This window comes from Panulirus ornatus, chromosome 24 (assembly GCF_036320965.1).
Source record: "Panulirus ornatus isolate Po-2019 chromosome 24, ASM3632096v1, whole genome shotgun sequence".
Lineage (NCBI taxonomy): Eukaryota > Metazoa > Arthropoda > Malacostraca > Decapoda > Palinuridae > Panulirus > Panulirus ornatus.
Genome location: NC_092247.1, coordinates 5792185 through 5816865, shown reverse-complemented (window position 1 = coordinate 5816865; position 24681 = coordinate 5792185). Strand labels below are relative to the sequence as shown.

General features: G+C 46.3%; 1 protein-coding gene and 1 long non-coding RNA gene across 2 annotated transcripts in view; both read right to left on the bottom strand.

The window, feature by feature from the left end:
• LOC139757033 (neo-calmodulin-like) overlaps nt 1-24681 on the bottom strand; it is a 53720-nt gene that overhangs the window by 5256 nt on the left and 23783 nt on the right. Inside the window, exon 4 of the mRNA XM_071677033.1 lies at nt 646-755. Within this exon, the coding sequence (XP_071533134.1) occupies nt 646-755 (110 nt within the window). The remainder of the gene's footprint in view (nt 1-645; nt 756-24681) is intronic.
• On the bottom strand, nt 4513-24122 carry LOC139757034 (uncharacterized). Its single transcript, XR_011714489.1, has 2 exons — nt 14261-24122; nt 4513-4827 (listed from the first exon to the last, which is right to left on the bottom strand). It is a non-coding gene; the product is annotated as an uncharacterized lncRNA (long non-coding RNA).

The window sequence follows — 24681 nt, the reverse complement described above, 5'->3', positions numbered from 1 at the left end:
CATACGAACAGGATTTTGTTATTAACACGTTGATGAAGTCTCCCTGTCTGTCTGCTGGACCAGCACGCACCTCCTCCTCTCATACGAAACTGGACGATTGTTAAAATGTCTCTGCTTCATGTTGAAAATGTGTCTCAGGTTAATGTTCAAATGTGTCTCAGGTTAATGTTAAAATGCCTCAGGTTAATGTTAAAATGTGTCTCAGGTAAATGTTAAAATGTGTCTCAGGTTAATGTTCAAATGTGTCTCAGGTTAATGTTAAAATGCCTCAGGTTAATGTTAAAATGTGTCTCAGGTTAATGTTAAAATGTGTCTCAGGTTAATGTTCAAATGTGTCTCAGGTTAATGTTCAAATGTGTCTCAGGTTAATGTTCAAATGTGTCTCAGGTTAATCTTCAAATGTGTCTCAGGTTAATATTAAAATGTGTGAGGTACAGGAAACACGGAAATAAGGACTTGGGGATGGAAAAGTGCAGGTATGACATTCCTGGTAAGGCGAGGAGTTACAGGATAAGAGTGAGTGAGGTTATGGGGGGGTTACTAGAGCCCCGAGGATGAGCAAGTGGGAGTTATGAGGAGGTAGTGAAGCCTCGTGTGTGAGGGAGACAGGGGTTATGAGGAACAGGGGGAACCTTACCCACCCACCTTGAAGGCATCCCTCAGTTCCTTCTCTTCGTCCTCGCCTGGCCGTTCTCCTCCCGCGCCCATGTTGCAGACGATCTCCACGAACTCGTTGAAGCTGAAGGTGCCATCGCCTGCAGGAGGAGGAGACACATGTGTAGTAGCATCAGTGTAGGGAAGGGTCGCTACAGCGCACACATGACACGAAGCTCTCCCAAGACCCACACCCGTTCCTTCCCTTCCTCCACATCCCATCCGATCTCGATTGCTGGCTCATGTCCCCTAACGCGCACACACACACACACACACACACACACACACACACACACACACACACACACATTACGGACCATAGCCTTAAAGATTCAGATATCTTAATATGATAATTGGTGATTATCTGTATCTTTCACTGAAGGTTATATGTCTTTCATTATGTAATGACATCATCGTCCACTTTCCTCTGTGAAAGATATTAATTTCGAGATATATTAGATAGTGGATCGTCTTTGCTCCTTAGTGGACTTGGACGCTGGTTTATGAAGTAAGAAATTGCTACGTAACTTTTAAAAGACGTTACTGACTGACTACAGTAGGTTATCTGTTAACTATTTCCATGTGCTAAGTTGATAATGGATCTATCATCTGTACGCACATTTTTCTTTTTCAGTTAGGGGGAAAAAGGAATATAATGGAGGAGAGAAAGAATGTAAAGATGTTGAATTCTCAGTAATTATTTAAGCCTAGGATCGGCGCTCGTCTGTGTAAAAGACCCATTTCCGTCTTGATTGTTATGTTCCAATAATGTTCCTGGCCTATAGATCGAAGACCGAATAACCTTCGTTATTCTTCGGTTAGTATCGAGTATCGTCACGGCCTCTTGTCTGTCTTGGGCCAGGGACGAGTACCACCTTCCTCACTCCTGCTGTTGATCTCTTCCCGTCACGCCCTTCCTGTGACCTATCACGCCCCCATCTCGCTCCTCCCGTTGTCATCGTTCTAAAACTTCAAGCTTCGTTTAGATGCCCCTCGTAATGTTCCTCTGCTTCCTATTCGTCAGTTATCTACCTTTTTGTCACTCTTTTTACAAGTCTGTCATGCCAGAAATGTGGTATGATTGGTTATAATGTGAGTTTACAGTTGTATAATTGCTTATAATGTGAGTTTACAGAGATGTGGTACGACTGCGCCGGTCATCCTGGCCCCATTCTTGCGTACATCACACCTTATGACAACCTCTAACCTGCACCACAGCAACCTTATGATTACCTGTGCCTTCATTTACCCATCTACAGTACCTTATCCTCATTTCTCTGCAGCCTCCCATCCTCATCCCTCTCTACAGTGTCCCATCCACTTCGTCTGTACATTCTCATCTCCGTATCTACATAATATTCCCATCCTTATCTCCACCATCACGTTTTTTTATCTGTACTTACACATTACATGTGTATATTTACCCCCATCATCTCATTCCCATTCAAAACGCTTCGTGCATATCCCTGTCTACATCATAAAGCTCAGCCGAGACGTAGATGAACGTTCCTTCTTCCGACGGGTTGAGAAATCGACCCGAGACATGAATGTATTATATCGAGTTCCATCCATCTGCAGGCGAGGATCTACGCGATGGGTTCGCTGCCAGGCAAACTCATGCGGTTACATGGGATCATAAACGACTTACTTGTGAGGGTAATTATTGATACTGCTTGGTAAACAGTCGTAAAAAAAATGATGCCAAATTTTTGACGTAAATTTTGTGTTGATCTCTTTTTGCACGACAGAAGATGGGATGTTGTAGTATATGAGAGAGCGATGCGTATAGCTAGGGATGTTGTGGTATATAAGAGCGATGCGTGCGTATAGCTTGGGAAGGTCTTCGTAAAACGTTCAAAATACCGAAAGGAACATTATTGTGTCTGCGTATCTGGTCGTCATTTACCGGTATGAAGTCGATCACACGGACACTCCGCATACTGGCATTTCCTCTCGAGTGGACGATCTTAATAAAGTTACCAGAAATAACATTCCCATATACCTCGTCCATCAAGGTGCCTTATACATATATTATTCTGGTCTTCTCATGCGTCGTGGGTCGTACCGAGAAGAGACAGTCGCATTCGTATGGCAAAAATTGTTGGCCATGACGTTGCCGTTCGAGGTACGTCATGGTCTTGCAGTTAGCAGGGATGCTAAATGGTCGCTCGTATAATCGATGCATTTAACTTTTCCGAAGCCTGTAAGGATCTCGGATATGTGTGTGTGTGTGTGTGTGTGTGTGTGTGTGTGTGTGTGTGTGTGTGTGTGTGTGTGTTTCGCTCGGTAAAGTGTAAGTAGATCTCCAGTTTTATATATATATAGCTCCATGACGGGAACCAAAACCATATCTTTTTACGATGCAAACCACATTCGAACCTCTCCCATCTCCGCGGGGCGAGCCAGCATGCAACTTGTATTTTAAAGAAATTCCTCTTTAAGTTTTCTAGTAAAAAAAAGAATGAACGAGTCTTGTAAAATGATTCGTATGATGTTGGCTGTACATGTATCATGATCTCTCGACGTGACACGACCTTAATTGCTGTTAATTACATGATAAATTACCTTGCGGGCAGTCAGCTGGCTTGACACGAGGTAGAGTTTGCCGAGAAATGTTAACAGATGGGAGAAAGATTAAGACCCAGGGAACGAACCGTGATTCATTTTCAGTAAGCTGAGACACACACACACACACACACACACACACACACACAGTAAATATCGTGTTCGGTTCTGCTGAAGTGGAAAATTTTGCTTAGATGAAACTTTGAAAAAAGACAAGTGCAATCTGGAACTGATTCTTGAGGCGGTAATCTGTTGGGGTAAATATAGTTAGAACGTGTTGTTTCTTCATGAAGTCTTTGAATCAAGGATCAGAAAATATATGGCCAAATTTGAGATGATAATGATGGAATCAGTCAAGATGATTTATGTAATTACGTATTCCATGCAGGGACATGCACAAGATGTGTATGATATATTAGGGATGAAACAACTGTGTTAAAAATCTGCTTTACTGGAATAATACATCAGTGATGTATAACACTAATGGTGACAACAACATGTTATCAAATTAAGTATTTATCATTCAACTACATCATTAAGTGTAGGACCAAGTGGCTTCCATCTCTCAACATAATCTTCGACCTTACACAGGAGAACCTACTGAAAGGGACTTCCATGCGTTGCACTGTATCACCAGCTGTTGATCAAGTAGAAGATTTTGAATATTTCTAGAATAGCAAACATTGTCGAGCAATGGAGGGGAAGATAAAGGCAGCCAGTCCTATGTATGATGCCAAGGTGTTGTGTTATCTTGCCCCTGTCGTGGGTGTATAGAACGTCCTTTTGTTGGGACCTGCTGTGAGGGATGAGCCATTTACTTCTGCGTCGTACAAATCGTCCTCATCCTTGCGCCACCAGCTACTACCTCATGCACCAACCTCCTCATGAATTAGTGACCGCCACCTATTCTGGTCTTCCTCCTCATGTCGTTACTCGCAACACCTCCTCCTACCCGGTACAGACTGCTCTGCTCCCCCTTCCTCCTCCCACACACCCAGCCTCACACTTACCTCTCCTCTTCCTCCTCCCTCGTCCCACACACACACTACCTGACACTTACCTCTCCTCCTCCCACACACACTGCCCCCCACACTTACCTCTCCTCCTCCTCCCACACACACTGCCCCACACTTACCTCTCCTCCTCCTCCTGGCTGGTGTTGGTGGGGACGGCGAGTCCGTGTCGTCTCGGGAGTCGTGCAGACCCCGGCGTCGGGGTGGCTGGCTGCCCGCGCACCGCCGGGCCGCTACGACACCCTGCTCCCTCGCCGCGCCGCCGCTCATCCTCCTCCCACCTCCTGCAGTAACCTCTCTTGCTTGGGTCTTCTTCCCTCAGTAGCTCCCTTTCCTCGCTGGTCTCCTCCTTCACCTCACCTCCTTCCTACTTGATGCTATTTGTTCGTACACGATCTACGTTGTTCTCTTTGCTCTTTTCTTTACTGCAGCGTTTTGTTTCCTCTTGTCTGTCCTTCCTCCTTACTGTTTTTATATATATCCTTTTTCCCTAAGATGATGATTGGATGTCTACTCGTATCTCTTCGCTTTGTTTAAGTATCTGTTTTATCTCAGATATTCACAGCGTTTTAGTCACTTCTTGATGCGTGTGTTTCTGTTATAACATCCCGCGTGGTATGATGGGGGTAATAAAGTGCGAGGTGAGTAATTAAAGTTGTATCACGCGTGCGAAAGAGCGAATCAAATGAGACACATGACGAACACAAAGAGACAAATGAATATACAGGAAAGCGGTAACATGGGAAGGTCAGAAGCATTGAAGACGATGAAAGAAGGTTTGGAGAGAAAAATGGAATGATTTCAGAGAGAGAGAGAGAGAGAGAGAGAGAGAGAGAGAGAGAGAGAGAGAGAGGCCTTTCATCTCTCTCTCCCCTCCCCACACAGCAAGGACCCTCCTCCACCACTTCTTCAGACGGAGGTCACGTCCGGGAGGGGAGGGTGGTGGGGGATGTGTCACATGAAGACTTGTACAGTGAGTTATAAAGCAAACGTCGAGGACTGGGGAGGTGTGTGTGTGTACTGTGCCTCTCCGCAGGTAGTGCGCAGGTCTGACAACGATCATTAGGCTGTACTCATCCAAATATACACAGTAAATGGCTTAACGACCGTTCAGCAGTCGATAGTTTATGACGCAGAGCCATGTAGAGGTCGTCCTAAACATGTCGCCATGTTCTGCGTTAGGAGAACAGTTAAGGAGACCGACTGTATGCTGGCAAGTATTAGAATTGTATTCTGGTACGCGGAGAAGGAATTATCCGGCCAGCTGTTCACATCCTACGTAGAATCAGCAATGCCAGTTTGGTCACTACAGTGAGAGAAGTACACAGATGTGATGGAGAAGGTCTAGGGGAGGGCAACAACGATGGTATCAAAATTAAGAGACATGAGTTACAGGGAAAGGCTAGAGGTCTTAGAAGATTTGACCATCATGGAAAGAAAGAAGAGTAAGGGGTGACCTGATGACGAGTACAGACCTCGCTCCCTGCACGGTAATACAGTATGGTAATTACGCATCAAGAGATGGGGCCCAGAGAGTAAATAACTCTCATTCTACTATACAAAGAGGTAATCACACACGCACGGTGTCAGGTCATACTGTGTGTGTGTGTGTTTGATGCTTACGAGTTTGTTAGACCACAAGAACATCGACGCCGATCTGTTCTGCAGAGGAGAGAACTGGTGTGGACTCATGCATGAGTGCTGGTGAGTATATGAATGTAGGCAGAAAGTGGCTATTTATTTGTTCGAGGGCTTTAGAAGAACCAGTTGGGAATAACATGTATCATTGGGTATGTCGGCGGGTGAGGCATGAGTCCCACACAATCGTCGGGCATGTAAGGGACGAAAGTGAAAATGTTCAGAGTGGGAAAACTAGAATAGTTGATGTGAGGTTGGGGTCTTTGAGGATAGGGAAGATGCCAGATGTTACCAAGTGTGGTAGTGTAGGTCGACCTGCTTAAAGTGTGTTAGCGGTGTAGCAGCATTATACACCCTCCCCCTTCCACCACACGACCCTAACTAACGCCATCCCTTGTCCACCACACGACCCCTTTCCAAGACTCTGCTTACACTCCTCCCTCACCCAGCTATCGCCCATCCACCTCCTCCACGTATTCCACAACCTCGGGTGCTTCTCTACACCTCCCATTGCCCGCCAGCCTCACAGCTTCAGGTCACCGTCTTGGTCCCGGGGGAAGGGCCCGGGTCTCGACGATCCTTGTGTTTGGACTCCAATTAAAAACCTCAAGAGGAGGAGGAGGAGACCCCAGGAGTGTGAGGCAGACTAACGAACGGAGGACCTCATGACTCCTCCAGCAGGGGTTGGGGGTAGAAGGGAGAGGCCTGGTCACCTCTGAGGTATCAGTGAGGCTGAATCTAAGGGACGCCAGCCCTTACAATGTCCAAGGGACGCCAGCCCTTATAATGGAGGCTCGAGCTGAGGGCAGGTGTGTAGTTACGTAAATTCTCCAGCACTGGAAGACCGATTTTTTTTTCCTTTTATTTTTCTTTAGAGAGAAAAATGTTTTTGACACAAAATTAACTTGGTAAGATAACGCAGGGTTAACCAGGCAACTTGTCTGTGTTGTGTGGGGCAGGTTGAGCGGACGTGAACAAGGACCAGGCCGTCCGTGGCAGACAAGGCCTCATACACTCCCCAGCCTACTGGGGCTGTTGTATAGATAATGTCTGCATCTCCAGGAAAGTTCTCAGGCGTCCTTCTTAAACCTCCCCCAGTCAGACACAGAACCATTCCGTGTTGTTAGTCGCTCATTCGGCAAACACAGGCTGTTCTCAGCCTCACGGATGACAAAACGCATGACTGTTCTCTCCCCCATACCACACGCATCATCGACACAAGGCAACAAGATCCTCCGAATACTATCCCACCTGAATGTGGGTGTCCAAATCACCCCATAACTAGCCACCAACCCCCCCTGTATAGCATTGAAAAATTATACCCGTCTTCACACTTCAGTAACTGATGCCCACAGACGCCCTCAACTCTTAAGACTAGAGACCAATAACCAGTTGACACCAACAAGGACGACGGTATGAGCCAGTGTGACGTCAGCTGTGACACAACATAACATCCTGAATCAATTTGTCTGTCATGAAGAGACACGAGAATATCGACACAAGAGACAGGCTCTCATGAGGGAGGAGAGTCTCACACACACACACAGGACGAGACGTCACTCCACAACGCCCGGGTGATTACTTGCAGCAGCAGCCAGCCAGTCAGCCAGTCTTCCATTATTTTATATTCTTTGTCGCTGGAGAGATTGGGGGTCTGAGACAAGCAAGCGACACACACACACACACACACACACACACACACACGAGTTGTTTTCCCAGGACCTGAGTCTCCTGGAGCTGCTCTTGGCCGAAGACGAGGAGACAAGGGCTTCGTAGAGGCAGTGTATTGGATAGGAATTTACGTGACGCATTCACAGGCCGCCCAGGGTCGAGCACTTACGGTCGAATCCTGGTTGCGGCAGTCGGTTCACAGTCAACCCAGCTGTTCATCCAGCATGGGTACCTGGCTCAGGTTAGGGTATATATATATAATCTGGTGCACGTCGATAGTGACAGGCAAGATCGCCGTCTCCCGAGCTGTTTAAAAGCGCCTGTAGCTAACGAAGAGATGCCAGATATTACAAAAATTATATTTTCCATTCTCGATAAGCCTGAAGTAAATTATTCAAAGAAAAGATGAATTGGGAGGCATATACGGGTCACAAGTTTCCCGGATGAAGAAAACCTTTAGATCGGAGTTCGACTTCGAAAATATTCCATGATGACAACCTGAGCGACCTCTCTGTGGTGACCCGGCCAACTACAGGCGACATATTCGTTTTACGTAACCAGGTTTTCAACTCTTGACCTTGGCTGAGTGGGTGGTGTTGGAAATGCGCTGACTCGCCTCTCCCCAGGCCGTAAACACCCCGCTATAACCGGGGACCCAAAGCAGAGAGGATCGTCAACAGGGGGAGAAAACTTGGGGTGATTTTGAAATAGAAGGACATTGTGGATTGATATAGAGAGAGATATAGAGAGGGTTCTGTTTCGCATAGAGATTGAACTGTAAGGGGAAATATAGGCTGCATTCAGTGAGAGGCTTGACACAGTGTATTCAGTATGAGTACGTGGAAGTGGAAGGTACATTCTTAAAAGAACCAGAGGTGTTGAGGGGGGGACGAATTACCAGCGAATTGGCTACTCCAGAACAGAGAGAGATTTAAGTGAGGAGGGAGGAGGACAGACGGAACCCGATGCTTTCTGTACTGGAAGTTGATTACATCCCAGGGAAATGAAAGGACTACAGATGACAGGACGGAACTAGATAGAGGCTGGGAGGCGTATCGAAATGTTGGACGTAGTCGAGATGTGACGATGGTCCGTCGTGGCTGCTCTCGATACGGAGGTGTGTGGTTGACTGAGAGGCGCTAGGTCAGGCTGAGGGACAGGCTGACGGAGGAGGAGGACCACAGATGGGTGTTCGTCTGAGAGGACATACCAGAAGTGCAGGAGGATTGTAAAGGAGACTAGAGTGACAGATGGCAGGTACAAGGACCGTATTCATACAGGTACACGGATGAGAAATGCCAAGGAAACTATTCACAGTGTATGTTAGGTCTGTGGTACACTATCTGTCTCAAGTTTTGTCTCCGTATTTAAGCGCATAGAACTGTTGGAGGAGGTTCAGAGGAAGACGACGAAGACAGCTCGAGAAATGAATAGAGATGAGTATAGAGAAGGGTTTTGGAGGCCATAGAGATTTGTCCGCTGTGGATGAGAGAAGAGTAATGGGCGACTTGATCATCTCTAGGTTTCTAAACCAGTTAGATGATCATGCCAGTAAACAGATGTTCGGAATATGGAAACATGCATCAACCAGAGGTCAAAAGAAGAGGAAGTATCTAGTTAGATCAGATATAAAGAAGAACCGTTTATAGTATCCGATTAGTAATTGAATGGAATAAACTTAATGAAAGGTTTACGTGTACTGACTACAAAAAAAATTAAGTTTATTATGTATAAATATCCCCTTACTGTGGGAGTTGGTAATTACTCGTAAGTACAATAATTAATGTTTGACTTATGAAGGGGAGATGCGAAGAGTATGATTAGTTGGTTTTTAAGATCTGGTAATTATTATTTCCCCCATTACGCAGTACATAATTGTGTGTGTGTGTGTGTGTGTGTGTGTGTGTGTGTGTGTGTGTGTGTGTGTGTGTGTGTGTGTGTCCCATCTTTCTCCACTCTTGCATTTCCCTATCCATTTTCCCTCGCTCATCCTTTCCCATGTCTCTAAGATGCCTATCCCTTTCCTCTTAATCCCTTCCACAGTCCACCATCCTTCATCCTTCCCTATCCTCAGTTCCCTAGCCTCAACATCCTTCATCCTTCCCTATCCTCAGTTCCTTAGCCTCACCGTCCTTCGTCCTTTCCTATCCTCAGTCCTCTAGCCTCCCGGAACTCCCTCCTTCCTCTAATCTCCCCCACACAGCTGGTGGCCGGCGGGATCGCCCCTGCCCGCCCACCCGCGGAGCAAGACTTTAATATTCTCGAAATTGGTGACTGATCACCGCAGGGGGAACTTCCCCTCCCTCCCTTCCCTGCTGCCGCTAAGTAGCGCCTCCCTTGCCACAGGTGGCTGGAGGCGCCCAGATGGTGCTGGCGCTGACACCACCCAACCACAGTCACCCACAGGCGTGTGGAGGTTAAGGGAGGCACTAGAGGTTGAAGGCTCAAGTGCAGAGGACATAGTGATGTGGAAGGACACTGTTGGTTCTAAGGGTCAGTGTGTGTCTCTCTCCGTGTCATGAGAGATGGGTTGGAGGGGAGGAATGTATTCACAAAAGGCGCTCTTCTGCGCTCGCTTTCCTTCGAGTCGTGTTATAACGTTCACGGTTCCCGGATCATTGGAGACTCGTCGCTTTCCATCGACTGATCATCCCTCAGGGCCCACTGAAGATACGAGACCTTTGATGACACTGAGGATACGAAAACATTGATGATGAGTATTATTACCAGGTGGGAGTTTACGATACTCACACACACACACACACACACACACACACACACACACACACACACACACACACACACACACACACACACGAGCCAAGTGCCAGTTGTGTCAGCTTTAATCAATGGATCGCAGAACCCTGACCTTCAGTTCTAACGTAAATGAAATTCTTTGCAATTTTTTTTTTTTATCATTTTCTGGTTTTCAGATGATGCCGGCTCTCTCTCTCTCTCTCTCTCTCTCTCTCTCTCTCTCTCTCTCTCTCTCTCTCTCTCTCTCTCTCTCTCTCTCTCTCTCTTCCTGAAATATCGATTTTAAGATTGATTTTTGATTAAGAAAATGGTGATCAGCGACAGTCGACTACATATATAGTTAGACTGACTTGCACTTGTCTATGGTTCGTTCCACACATTATATATATATATATATATATATATATATATATATATATATATATATATATATATATATATATATATATATTATAGTATTCGCCATTTCCCGCGTTAGCGAGGTAGCGTTAAGAACAGAGGACTGGGCCTTTGAGGGAATATCCTCACCTGGCCCCCTTCTCTGTTCCTTCTTTAAATAAAAAATCATTATTGCTGACTATGAATCACGCATGGGCCCACCTGTGTTCGAATCCAGGACTGGGCAGTCGGTCCACAGCAAAGCCAGCTGTTCCCTCGTGTTTCTCAACCTGATCTTTATAACTAAAAACAACCTCAAACTCCTCTGGACACGAGAGGAGTGTATAAAGGAATGAAACGACCCCCTTCTTCATAAGGGCGACCCTAAACGTAGAGGGAAGAATATGAGATGGTAGGCCAGCCATACCGTCTCGCCTGGACTTGAGGCATCTCCACACCTTCCTCCACCCTCACCTATAATGCACTTAGCACACCTCCAGCTCTTCACCGAGACGTGAAGGTGAAGCTGTCAACATCCACCCACACTTTCCCATAACTGGAGCTCCTCGAAATCCCTTAAGCCCATCTGGTATAAAGGCAGCTGGGAGTTTACCACACCTCTGGTCTTGGCTCATAAACTGAGGGCGGTGCCCAACGTTTTAATCTAAGCCATTACTCACGGGCGGCCTCATGTAAAGCTCAACATCGACCCATTATTTTAGACAGCTCTAACGCCTTCCCAAACCCCTTACCCGGACTTTTAGACTCACGTCGCCTTCTCGTTTATCATCCAATAACGCCCAGCTTCCCTCCCTCACCCCCGACATCCGCCTCCAACCCATTTTAAGAAGGTTATTGATTCACATTTGGGAAAATTAACGTTGAGAGGAGCAAATAGATGCGCCGTCGACGGTGCCCTGGTGGAGCGGAGAGGGGGTGCTCTCCAGGCGTTTCCAAAGCCCGGCGCTGCTCTCAAGACGACCCTCTTGGCTAAGAGGTGTTTTGGTCGTGTTGTTAGGCTGACGTGGATGCTCACACGACTTCCTTTTATATGGGCCAGATGGGTAAGCTTTCAAATCCCCTTGGGCCAAGTGGGTGTTTTCCCCTCCATTCTCTCGACCCCTGACTGCTCATCTGATGTCCTCCTTTAGCTGAAGGGGTTTTCTTTCATTCGAGTTTCGAACACTGAGGCGCCAAGTCTTGTAAACGTCCTCGTTGTCAAGTGGGAACTTTGCCAACCTTCCCCTCTTTTTTTTGGCTTGAATGTTTGCCCTTTCGACTCACGTCTCCGTCAGGTAGACGCGAACTCAACGCCCCTCCCTTCGCCGGGTGGGTTCTTCCTGCGCATCCTTGAGGAGCTCGTTCCTCACTCAAAGATTTAATAAACGCTGGTAGGCGAGACATTGAAAAAAAGAGAGGATAAAATTCATTTCAGATCTCTGATCGCAGATGGAAATCGGGTGTATATTACAGAGGACTCTGAACTGCCTTCGTTAATATCACGTGTCAAAAGCTCGTCCACACTTCGGTGAGTTCATTCGTCAGATTATATACAGATGCAAGAAATATGAATCACCTTTAAGAGGGACGTCCACAGAAAACTGAGAGAGAGAAACGTCCACAGAAAACTGAGAGAGAGAAACGTCCACAGAAAACTGAGAGAGAGAAACGTCCACAGAAAACTGAGAGAGAGAGAGAGTCGTCCACAGAAAATTGAGAAGAGACATCCACAGAAAACTGAGAGAGAGAGAGACTTCCACAGAAAACTGAGAGGGGACGTCCACAGAAAACTGAGAAGGGACGTCCACAGAAAACTAAGAGGGACGTCCACAGAAAACTAGAGAGAAGTCCACAGAAAACTAAGGGGGACGTCCACAGAAAACTGAGAAGGGACGTCCACAGAAAACTGAGAAGGGACGTCCACAGAAAACTAAGAGAGACGTCCACAGAAAACTGTGAAGGGACGTCCACAGAGAACTAGAGAGAAGTCCACAGAAAACTAAGAGGGACGTCCACAGAAAACTGAGAAGGGACGTCCACAGAAAACTAAGAGAGACGTCCACAGAAAACTGTGAAGGGACGTCCACAGAGAACTAGAGAGAAGTCCACAGAAAACTAAGAGGGACGTCCACAGAAAACTGAGAGAGAGAGAGAGAGAGAGAGAGAGAGAGAGAGAGAGAGAGAGAGAGAGAGAGAGAGAGGTAGGTCCACAGGAAACAGAGAGAGAGAGAGAGAGAGAGAGAGAGAGAGAGAGAGAGAGAGAGAGAGAGAGAGAGAGACGTCCCTTGTGGCACATCCGTAGACGTGATGGTGTTATCTCTACACTTGAAGGTCTCAGCATCGAGGAGGACTCGAGGCTCGCATCGTCTTCAGGACTCTCTCTCTCTCTCTCTCTCTCTCTCTCTCTCTCTCTCTCTCTCTCTCTCTCTCTCTCCTGCATACCGTCACACAAAATAACAAACAAACTACCCCGCCGTGAGTGACAGTGATGGAAATTCATCGTATATTTCTGAAACTTTCCTGTTGTATCAAAAAAATGGTAAACCCTTTTTGATAACGTTGACTGAGAGATGATGGCATATTCCCGGGGAGAGAGAGAGAGAGAGAGAGAGAGAGAGAGAGAGAGAGAGAGAGAGAGAGAGAGAGAGAGCGACGATTTGAAAACCATTTTTTTATATATTTTTTTTTTGAGAGAAATTCTTCGAGAGTATGTGCAGGCGAATGCCTACTGATCACATATTTTTCTTTTTTTGCCATGAAAGAAAAAAAAGAGATGATCTATTTCATGATCTATATCAGAAGGTAATGTATGCGTGATTAATGCCGGGTTCTCTGAAATGATGACACAAGGGAGCGAGGGCCAAATTTTGCGTGACGAAACACTCACGAGATCGCAAGACCAGAGCCACGAGAGGAGGGTGAAGATGCTCGACGTGTGTGTGTGTGTATTGAGGCCCACGCCACGTCCAAGCGGCAGTGTGCCTTAGGAAAATGACCACTGTGGCAACCCAGAGGTCCTGCAGATAAGAGCTGGCGGAGGAGATTATACGGAGGCGTTAAATTTAGGTTCGTCAGGAATAATCTTCTCCAGCGCCTGGACACAAACACACACACGCACTAGACCGAGTCGCCTCTACACTCCACTCCCCATTCCGAAGCAGCGGTATAGTATGGGCGAACCCTCCTCCTCACCGGGCATCGCCTCACGCTGGAGGCTTCAGGCTCAGGTGGAGAGAGAGAGAGAGGGAGAGAGGAGAAAAAAAGATCCCCGCCCCCATCTCTCTCTCTCTCTCTCTCTCTCTCTCTCTCTCTCTCTCTCTCTCTGCAATTTACCGTTGAACTTCTGCAGCAACTGTTTGTTCCAGCGAGTCACAAAGCACTTGGTGTAACACCACCGACACTAACTTCGTGTCTGCACGCAAAGTTCCTCACGTAAAAGTTCCTCACATAAAAGTTCCACTGCCAAACGAGAGGTGTGTGTGTCTCGGTGTCACGCGCACACACACACTCTCACACGCACGCGGCCACGTCGGGAGTGAGGGAGAGTTGCGGCCAGGAACATCGGGCGAGGGAGGGAGACCCACCTCCAGCAAGACGTGGACAGACACTGAATGGGAGGAGGAGGCTGAGTTCTGGCGGAGGGGGAGCTCCTCCTCTGTCGCTCCTCTTATGCCACCGCATCATAGCCCGCTCCTCCACCTGCCCCGCCCTTCTGGGGGTTGTTGGGCCGTGGGTGGAGCAGAGTGGGAAGAACATAAAGTGTAGAGAAAGTCAGAGATTTACGAGGGGAAAAAAAAGTATTTTCTGGGTTACCGACAGAGAAAGATTTGACGGAGGGTTGCCATCATGGACGAAAAAGGAGGAGGATTGTCACACGAAATAGGGAATTGATGAGAATACGAATGACAGATGAGGGAGTGAAGATGAAAGTGAGAGAGAAGTAGATCAAAAAGCATTCATTAATGAGGCGAGGAGAGGAAAACTGTATGATTGAAGGATGAGTTGACGGGATGTTTGTTAAAAGGCTGTGAGACAGAATGATCGGGTGAGACAAGGAATGCGAGAAAACATAAAGTGTTGAGTTTAGGGAAAAAATGACCCAGAGAAGAAGACGCAGATGAGAAACAACCACAGAAACAAAGACGAAATGATGAAAATACGTAGATAGAAGAACAGATAGGTAGAGTACGTACCTACTCACCTTCTACTGTGTGAGAGAGAGAGAGAGAGAGAGAGAGAGAGAGAGAGAGAGAGAGAGAGAGAGAGAGAGAGAGAGAGAAACACTTAACCTGCCAATCTTAACTGCTTTGCTGTATAAGACACGAGTTTCCAGCCTCAAGGTGAGACATTATGGCTAGGAAGACATTGTAAGGGAAGGTGAAAATACAAGAGTTGATTTTTTTTCCTTCCAAAAGACAGGATTATATATTTTTTTCTATATTAAAAGCGTCACGAGCGTCCCTCACGTAAAGAAAGTATACTGAGTTGAAGTAGAGTTTTATACTTGTTTATCAAGGATTTTGAAATAGTCGTTGAAAGAGTATTTGTATAAAAAAAAAACAACTTGATGAGAACGAAAATATATGACGAGGCCATTTAGGGAAGACGAGCAGGTATTATTGATCCTGGAGACCAGAGGTGCTGCTGGCGATGAACAGCAGGACGGTGGTGGTCCTACTGTTCAGGAGGAGGAGGAGGAGGAGGAGGAGGAGGGAGATGTTGGGGGTGTTGCTGACGCTTTGAAGGCGGCGAGAGTGGGGTAGGTGTAAGGGGAGAGGGGTGGAGGATGGAGGAGAACATGTTTCCATTTTCCTAAAGAGGAGGATGAGAGGAGTAGAGTGTGTTGCTGTTAGTGTGTGGACCACAGTGTGGACGGAGGGTTTTTTTTTTTTTTTTTTTAAACCCGTCCTGAGGGAGGTTAAGAGGATAGAGGATGTTATTATCCTCATCCCGAGGACAATGAATGGATAGGCTGGTGAGGACAGATGGTGTAGGTGTGGCTGACGCTCGTGGGGAGTAGACACAGAAGGAGCGCAGCCGTTGTTTACACCATCAAGGGCTGTGTTGATGCTGCTCTGAGGCGAGGTAAGGGCAGGAGGGTCCTCGTCCGCCTCCTCCTCCTCCTGCCATAGGGCCATTGAGGGGAGGAGAGTGTGTGTGGGGGCAGGACCAGTGTTTTTGAAGTGGTTACATTGCCTTCCCCTCTCCGACAGGTAGGGCAAGGTGTCCCCGTGCAGTTGCCAGCCCGTGTCTGGAACGGGCAAGACTGTCGGAATACTAATTATCAAATGTCAGAATATCGGAAAATATTCTGGTTGTGGCGAGGCAGAGAAGAACCAGCACGGGGGAAAGTGTTCAAAAGTTACAGTTGGAGGAGCGTGAAGGAGATACGAGTCCATGTGTGGAGGATGTGTTTGTCATACCCACGCGTGTCAAGAACACGACGAGGAAACGGTAAACAAGAGGTGAGGTGGTGGTGGTGCTAGGAGCCATAGGGAGGCAGTGGAGAACCACGAGAAGATGAGTTCCAATGTATGGCAGCGTAGCGAATACCGACACTGAGTGTGAGGGTCATGAGGACATGAGAGAAGGCATGAGGAAGGATGAGGAAACGCATTGGTACTTAAGGAAGAGTGTAGACTCATGAGGTAATGAGGAGGAATAGGAGGAGCGTGAGCAGCCAAGGAGATGCAAGGGGCCGTGAATAGTCGTGAGGTGTTTAAAGAATTGTGAGGTGTATTAAGGAGACATATAAGACAACGAGGAGTGGAGAACAATAAGGAGAAAAGGAGAGTTTTAATTTACACCCGCCTGATACACAAAGGAGGCTGTGTTTCAGCCTCTAATCTGAAAGGAAAAAAGTTGAAATACTTGCATATCATATCATTGCCTTGAACAAGGTTATTTATGGACAACTGATATCATTAAAGTATTCGATCAGCCTTGATTTGATTGTGTTGGTGGTCTTCGTCGTGACAACATTTGGTGTCTGGTTATTCTAACGTTCTCTTGTTGAAACGTTTGCCCACGTATCTGTGGTATTGCCATCCATTCCCTTGTAATTCATGACGTTATTTCTGGTTATGGTGCGAGGGTGCGTCAAGGGAGACAGACAAAGAGAGTATTTGGGTGGGAAAGAGGGGGAACGAGGGAGATGGAAGGACAAGAGTAAAGAGGTCTGGTGGGTCTGAAGATTCAGGAGGGTGAGAGGCGTGCATTAGCGAGAAAGGATTGGAGCTGTATGGTATATGGGGGGGGGGGGGGGGGGGGCGACGTGCAAACTTAGGGAAACCAAGGCACATCAGTTAGTCATAGCAATCCACAGAAAAGTCTTCTGGGGCTTGGCTGTGGAAGGTTAGTCTGTGGTCTCCTTGCATTATTTACTACATCTTGAGGCTAGAAGTGTGCCAGCGTGTTAACTGCTAAGACTCCTCTTAAGTCAGACTTCGCTGGCTCTCTCAAGATCCTCCCACGGGAGCGTCTCAAGACTAGCATTCCTTGAAAAATCTATCAGAAAAGAAAGTATAGATACTCCATGACTTGTCACGTAGCTGACTGTGAATTTGTAGGCTGCTTCCGTTTCCTTTGTCGATACACGGTTGTACGACGCGTTTCCAGTGGGTAAAGTGGGCAGTCTCAAACGGATACACGCCTCCCTCCGCCTTCCATCCTCACACGAACATAATAATCATGATTCAAAAACCCGCATACCTTCATATAACCAGACACAACCTGGTCCTCCATCGTGATCCACCCTTGAGAGTGTATACCATACAAAAAAAAAAAAAAATGTTGAATAATTACTTAAAAAAATCTTCCAGTATAACCGTATACAGTTTTGAAATGGAAGAGATCTCGCGGTATCCAAAATTTATATTTGATAGATTGTACCCAACCGTGGCATTTAGTCGATAGATGATAATCTAGTCTATTTTGGAGCCAAGTGGGAAGAATCTCATGGAGCTTTTTCTGTTTGCACTAGCCAGAAAAGCAGAGTTAAAAGCCGTGGTAAATACAATGATATTGTCTCATGGAAGACTATAATGAGCCTGGCAACATCAGAGGACAAGTGTGAATAGAGAAAAAAGAAAGAAATAACAGGAAAATTATGAGACACGAGGGAGGACTCGAGCGGTGCAGTTAATTAGTGTTAAACAACAAGTAAAACATGGTCACCTCAGAGCCAGACAACGCCTCCACCAACCCTGGCGACCGGCGTCAGGACACGCCTCTCTACCCAGACACGCAAACAAAATTGATAACCCCCACATAACAGCTTGTCAACACCATGAGTCGAGAGCGTGACGATAGATGGGGCATTTATTGTAAAGGCAAGTGATGGAGTTGAGGAAAAATAGAAGTAAACGTCGTAGACATGAGCATTTAAAACGGGGACGTGTGTGTGTGTGTGTGTGTGTGTGTGGGTCGGTGTTTGAGGAAACCACACACGCTGGAAATCAATTCCACAACCTGGAACGCTGATAAGGGACCCGACGCTCCCCCAGGCTAGTCGGGCCGCCCCCCTCTCGCTCCAGCTTCCAGACCTTCTCTCTCCCTCCTTCCAATATGACTTTCCTCCGTTCCATCGTCTCTTTCCCGCCGTTCCAGCACCTCTTTCCTCTCTTCCAGCGTTTCTTTCTCACTTTCCGCCGTCTCTTTTCCTCCGTGTTTGCATTTCTTTCTTCCATTCCAGGATCTTTATTCCCCGTTCCAGCATCTCTTTCCTCCGTTCCAGCATCTCTTTCCTCCGTTCCAGCATCTCTTTCCTCCGTTCCAGCATCTCTTTCCTCCGTTTCAGCATCTCTTTCCTCCGTTCCAGCACCTCTTTCCTCCGTTCCAGGATCTGTTTCCTCCCGTTCCAGCACCTCTTTCCTCCGTTCCGTCGCCTCTTTCCCTTCCCACATCTACAATATTCCTGTCCCTGATAAGAAGCTTTAACACTTAAGCTGATTGCGTTTTTGTTCCTTTTCCTGATAAGCAGCTTTTACCTTAAGCTGATGCCATTTTTTGTCGTAATAATCTCCCAAAGAAAGAGAAAATATCCTTCATGGAATCCCTTTCAGTTACTTTGTCCAGTTACATAACTGTTGTTATTGACGTGTGTTGCTTCTGTTGTCCCGTTGTGATAAATTCTCTTAGCATCAGGCTGGTACCGGTGTGTGTGTGTGTGTGTGTGTGTGTGTGTGTGTGTGTGTGTGTGTGTGTGTGTGTTTCTGTATGTATATGTGTTTCTCTCTTCCCTCGCCGTGCTGACCCCGTCCAATTCCTGACACCCTTTTATGTCTTCATCCACTTGCCACTCTTTCTCATCATTCTTATTTTCACGCTCTCCTCCTCATCATCTATATACCACTTCCTCTTCCACTAGTTCTTTAACCCTTCTTCTCTCTCTCTCTCTCGCTACACACACACACACACACACACACACACACACACACACACACACACACACACACACACACACACGGGAGGACCAGGGCTTCATCACAACAGACTGGCGGCGGGAGGCCCACGAGTTGGAAGGTTTTGTTAGCGGAGTAAACACTGGTCCGGGACTGGGATGAGGAGACTCTGTTTGGCCGACGGGGGTCTTATCAAAGAGCAGGACCAGAACCTTATTAAAGTACGCCGACGCATGAGACGGCGGAGAGGCGTAAGCAGGAACACAACAGACTTTTACAGACAGAAAGAGAGACCTTTGTTTTCTTGACGGATAGAAAGTCCACATCGAGACCGGGCCTTAAATGAAGTATAGTGAGGATTGTGAAGAAAGAGGGCAATAAAAGAAGAGGCGAGGGAAAGTGTTTACGAATCTCAGAGGAAGTGAAAAATCTGCCTTGAAATGTGCCAGGTCATAAATATTGGGAAGGACATGAGAGGGTAGAGAGTTTCAAGGCTTCGACGTTTTAGGGAGGGAAACAGTTATCGAAACGGCCGGTGCCGACGGCCGCACAGTAATCATACGACACAGCAGCTTGCCAAGTACTCTGTAGTATTGCTTGTGATTGGGGCACACACAAGCAGCCAGTAATACCTATGAAAGTGGCAAAGTGAACCAACATTGCCACGTAAAGCAAACGGGTCAAGTTTTGGAGTTATCCTGGAAGGGTATACAAGTCAGACCTCTTTCGACGCGACTCTGTCAAGGAAGGATGCAGAGGTAGAACCACTACAGATGTGAGAGCATTACTACATACAAGGACGGATCAGTATTTTGTATGAAGGGAGCAACTGTTCAGAAGAAAAGAAATTTCGACGTCTAAACAGGACTCCCAGTTTCTTAGAGGCAGACTTAGCCATTCTTGTTATGTAGAGTGGATGTTACAGTAATCCCAGGTATGTTCATTGAGTCAAGAAGTTGAATTACAGAACCAACAAAGGAGAGGAAAGTTGTGAGGAATTTTACATAAAGAGACGGGTAGAAACTGGGTCTTGGATGCATTAAACGTAAACAGGTTTTGTCTAATTACTGAGATATCTTGTCCAAGTCTGGGTTCATAAATAAAGGAAGTTGTGTCGCGAGGAGATGCAGATCGAGTGAGAGAAGGAGCAGAAATGAAGGATGTGGTGGAATGCAGTGTAAGGTCAGCAGTGTATGAGTGCATTTGATTAATCGTGAAAGAGAGGAAATCGTTGATAAAGAGGAGAAAAAGTGTGAGGGACAAGACAGTATCTTTAGGGACACCGATGTTGATGGATTAAGGGGCGGTAATGAGTTGGAGTAGAAGCTGATCCAACGACAACCACGGCGAAAGATCGGCGGCCAGAGAGAAAGCTAGGCAGTAGGGAGCAAAGTGAGGGAGGGAAACCCTAAGAGGTGGGCTTAGATCTTAGACCCTGATGCCACACCCTGTCAAGTAGCTTTGGATATGCTAAGGGGAACCACATATGATTCCCCTCATATCTTTCAGGGATGATTACCCCAACATTAGTAAGATAGGAAAGAAAATCACCATTGGATCTTTCCTTATGGAAGCCCTAAGTGTACAAGTAGCGAGAAGGTTGAACAGTTGCAGATAGAAGTGGTTTCATTCACAGGGATTTTGATGCCATCCTCGTTGTTTGATCTGCTTATGGATGGGGAGGTAAAGGCGAAGGTCATGGAGGGAGGGGCGGGTCTACAGTATGCTTCGGCCCAGGGAGACGAGTCAGTTGCTGTTTGCACATGACACATATCTAGTGGCGGGTTCGAGAGAAAAAGTTTCAGAAGCTGGTGTCCGAGCTTGAGAGCGTGTGTGAAGTTGAGAGTTGATGTGAACATAATTATGTGTGCTTAATTAGCGAGAGAGAGAGAGAGAGAGAGAGAGAGAGAGAGAGAGAGAGAGAGAGAGAGAGAGAGAGAGGGAGAGAGAGAGAGAGAGAGAGAGAGAGAGAGAGAGAGAGAGAGAGAGAGAGGTTTACTAACGAGTGTGTGGGGAGAGAGGTTACTATATTTGAGGACAAGGATGGGTGACTTTGATGGTATAGTAATCTCGAATCCATTGTACTGATGCGACTCTTGGGCCCAAAATGCATAAGAATGAAAGAGAAAGCGTGGATATTTTTAGAATGTTATGCCTGAGGACTGTATGTGGAGGGAGTAGGGTTGATTGTGTTAATAATGATAAGGTAAGAGAGATGTCTGAAAGTAAGCGAACCTGGTACTTGCACCTGTATAACCCTGCAGTATAACTTGCTAGGTCTTAGTACCAGGGAAATTGGCCCCATGTACTAGCACGTAAGTCATGAATATTTGTAGATAACACCCTGTTCCTCACAGTTGTTACTTCCAGACTCTGTCGCACCGTCTCGCAAGAATAGCATATCAACGCTGACATAAATCTTTTTTTTTTCATGCAGGTTGTCACCAGGTAAAAATTGGTATTCTCGTTTTGTAAAATAAAAACTACATATGTAAAAGAAGACCGAAAATATTTACCGAAGGCATACAAACATTAAATATAGATAATGATATTACTGGTAACCCCCACCCTTCCAAAAATTATTTTATCGCAGTCACCGTGGCCGTGTCGGTTTTCTGTAACGCCTAATATCGTGTAAGAAAACGGAGGGGACCAGAGGATCAATATGAAGCAGAGAGCACGATAGGGTAGTATAGGGTATACTACCTTATATTTATGTGACATTAAATGCTGTAGTGTGTTCGATTATTCATTTATATATCCTCATGTATGATAAGTAATGCCCCACCACACTGGAAATAAGTAGTAGCACATACTTTACGTGCTATCCTCTGTGAAATATGTGCATAAGTTCAATGTTTACGTATTTTGTCAAATTTGAATTCAGTCGATCCGGATGGCCCCCCTCTGAACAGAAAGTAGGTCATACATTTACTAGATCTGGTAACACTTGTCCCATGTTGTTACCGTGACGATTGTGGATTAGATGACTGCTCATCCTAGCATTGTCCCAGTCACATTTTGGGATAACCACGGTCACGAGAAATTAGAAATACGTGAGAAACATGGGATCCGGACGCCATATGGTCAAGTCCCATGTGGTTTGGTTGGACCGTATCACCTCGTAGATGACCAAGTCCCACTGGAAGTCTCCTTGAGGAGTATTTCCAATGCTAAATACATATGAGCAAAAAGCAGAAAAATAACTAAAAAAACATAGAAAAACGTACAAGAGTGGTAGAAAACGGGAAACAGAAAAACATACAAGAGTGGTGGAAAACGGGGAAACAATTAACCGGTCGCTCGTTCAAGGTGAGGGCCTCTTTCGAACGGCCTCAACAGGTCCTTCAACCCATCGTGAACGACCGACTGATAGTCGTTTCGAGTGCATTTTCCACTTCACGGGTCGTGCCACGAAGGGCCGCTCGGGAAGATGCACCACAGGATACTGGGAACCTCAGAAGATTGCCGTATGTACGATTTTCTTTTTTTTCTCTTTTTCCATCCGTGCTCGCCGTTTCCCAGCGTTAGCGAGGTAGCGGCCAGGGACAGGGTAAGAAAAAGGGGCCGCTTTCAGCTCGCGTCCATTCGCAAGCTTTTATGTATAATGCATCGAAACCACAGCTCCCAATCCACTTTTTTTTTTTTTAAATAAAGGCCAAATTATGGCACGATTTATATCTTCCGTGTACATATCTGGAGCAAAATATCAGTTACATTTAAACGCGAAAAACCAAAGAGGAAAAAAAAAATGTTATTTTCACTCGTCATTAGGACACGTTTGAGTCTGAACATCATTGTGTTTTCTAACGACCTGAAGCCGTGGGATGTGGTGTAGCTAACCAGGAATGTGAATGGAGGCCGTCACTCCGCTCGGCCGTAACAGTGAGTGTTACGTTAGCCGAGGACACCGCGTGTCACTGTGTCGAAAGGAAAAAAAATTGAAAAAAGCTGTACTCGCTCAAGATCTGTAGAGGTTCGCTGTTGTCCTACTGTACCGGAGGCGTAGACGAAGTGGACGCCATCCTAACCCCCTCACCCTTTCCTCACACACACACACACACAGGCGTGTAACCGCGGACATCGGTCGTATACTCTATCCACTTTAATCGTATAGTTCATTGTGAACTGAACTTCAAACATGATCAAAACATGGACAAAAAAAACCCAAAAAACAAAAGAACAATTAAAACATGTTACAAAAACATTAGAGCAGATTGTGTTAAGGTGATGATAGCGTTTGAGAAGATTGCTTGTCCCAGGGACCTAGTTCTTATGATAAACATGTCACGAATTTAGTAAAAAAAAGAAAAAGAAATAATTAGGTAAAAAAAGTCATTCATGTTTGACTAGCGATAACATGCACGTAGAAAATGGGGAAAATGTGAAGACAGGAAAGCGTTAATCTCCCATGGACCTGAAAGTATACACTGAAGAGACAGACTTATAACAGATGGAAGAAAAAAAAGATGAGTCAAATTTCGAGTTTGATTTCACATCTGGTCCATCATCATCTACCGACCCCGGAAAAACCCGTGCACGGTAGAAGCAGCCGGGTAATCATTTATCGACCAGCCTCCCTCTCTTCCTCTCTCTCTCTCTTGTGTCTGACGATAGCTGGATTGTGTGATAAGGTCCCTTTAAAACCAGATACAACAACCCCCTGGGTGCTCCACAACTCTCGCGGTTGTAGCGGCAAACAGATCTGATATTACAACCTCCTGGATGCTCCACAACTCTCGCGGTTGTAGCGGCGAACAGATCTGATATTACAACCTCCTGGATGCTCCACAACTCTCGCGGTTGTAGCGGCGAACAGATCTGATATTACAACCTCCTGGATGCTCCACAACTCTCGCGGTTGTAGCGGCAAACAGATCTGATGCTACAACCTCCTGGATGCTCCACAACTCTCTTGATTATAACCCTTCAACCACACACAAACACACTCCATTCAGTCATTGTTATTTTTTTTTACTAACCTGGTCCTCATTCCGTAATTGAAATCCATATTACCGTGATGAATTAACGCTCTCGCTGTATGTATTCCAGATCACCGCCTGGGAGTGCGACGCGTCTCACGAGTGGTTCTACCTGGATCTACGACGCACACGGGGCCTGAACATGTATGTGTTGGTGGTAGATTACAGCCTGGGCGTTATGATTGGAACCCCAGACCTTGAATATTACCTTGCTTTGTCCTCATGTATGAATAGGGGAAGGTAGGGAGGATGTAGGTATATATATATACATATTGATATTGTCTATATATCCTTTTGAATACTAAAGTGATTTATCTCTTCGATCTGCTCCAGCTTACACAGAACTAACCAAACCCTATAGGACTTGGGAGTATATTAAGACGGCCAGCAATGAGAGGGCGGGAGAGGGAGAGCCGTGAACCAGAGTAGGTATTTCAGAGATACCACCAACCAATATGATCTCCGGGGTGGGTCAGGCACCCTGGCTGGCTGGCTGGCTGGATGCCTGGTACGTGACGAGGGTCAGTGATAATAGCATTACTTCTTTCCTTCTTCCCTCCTCCTTCTCCTCCTCTTCTTCTTTTTCGTCTTCCTCCACAGTTCGTCCATGGGAGAGGTTGT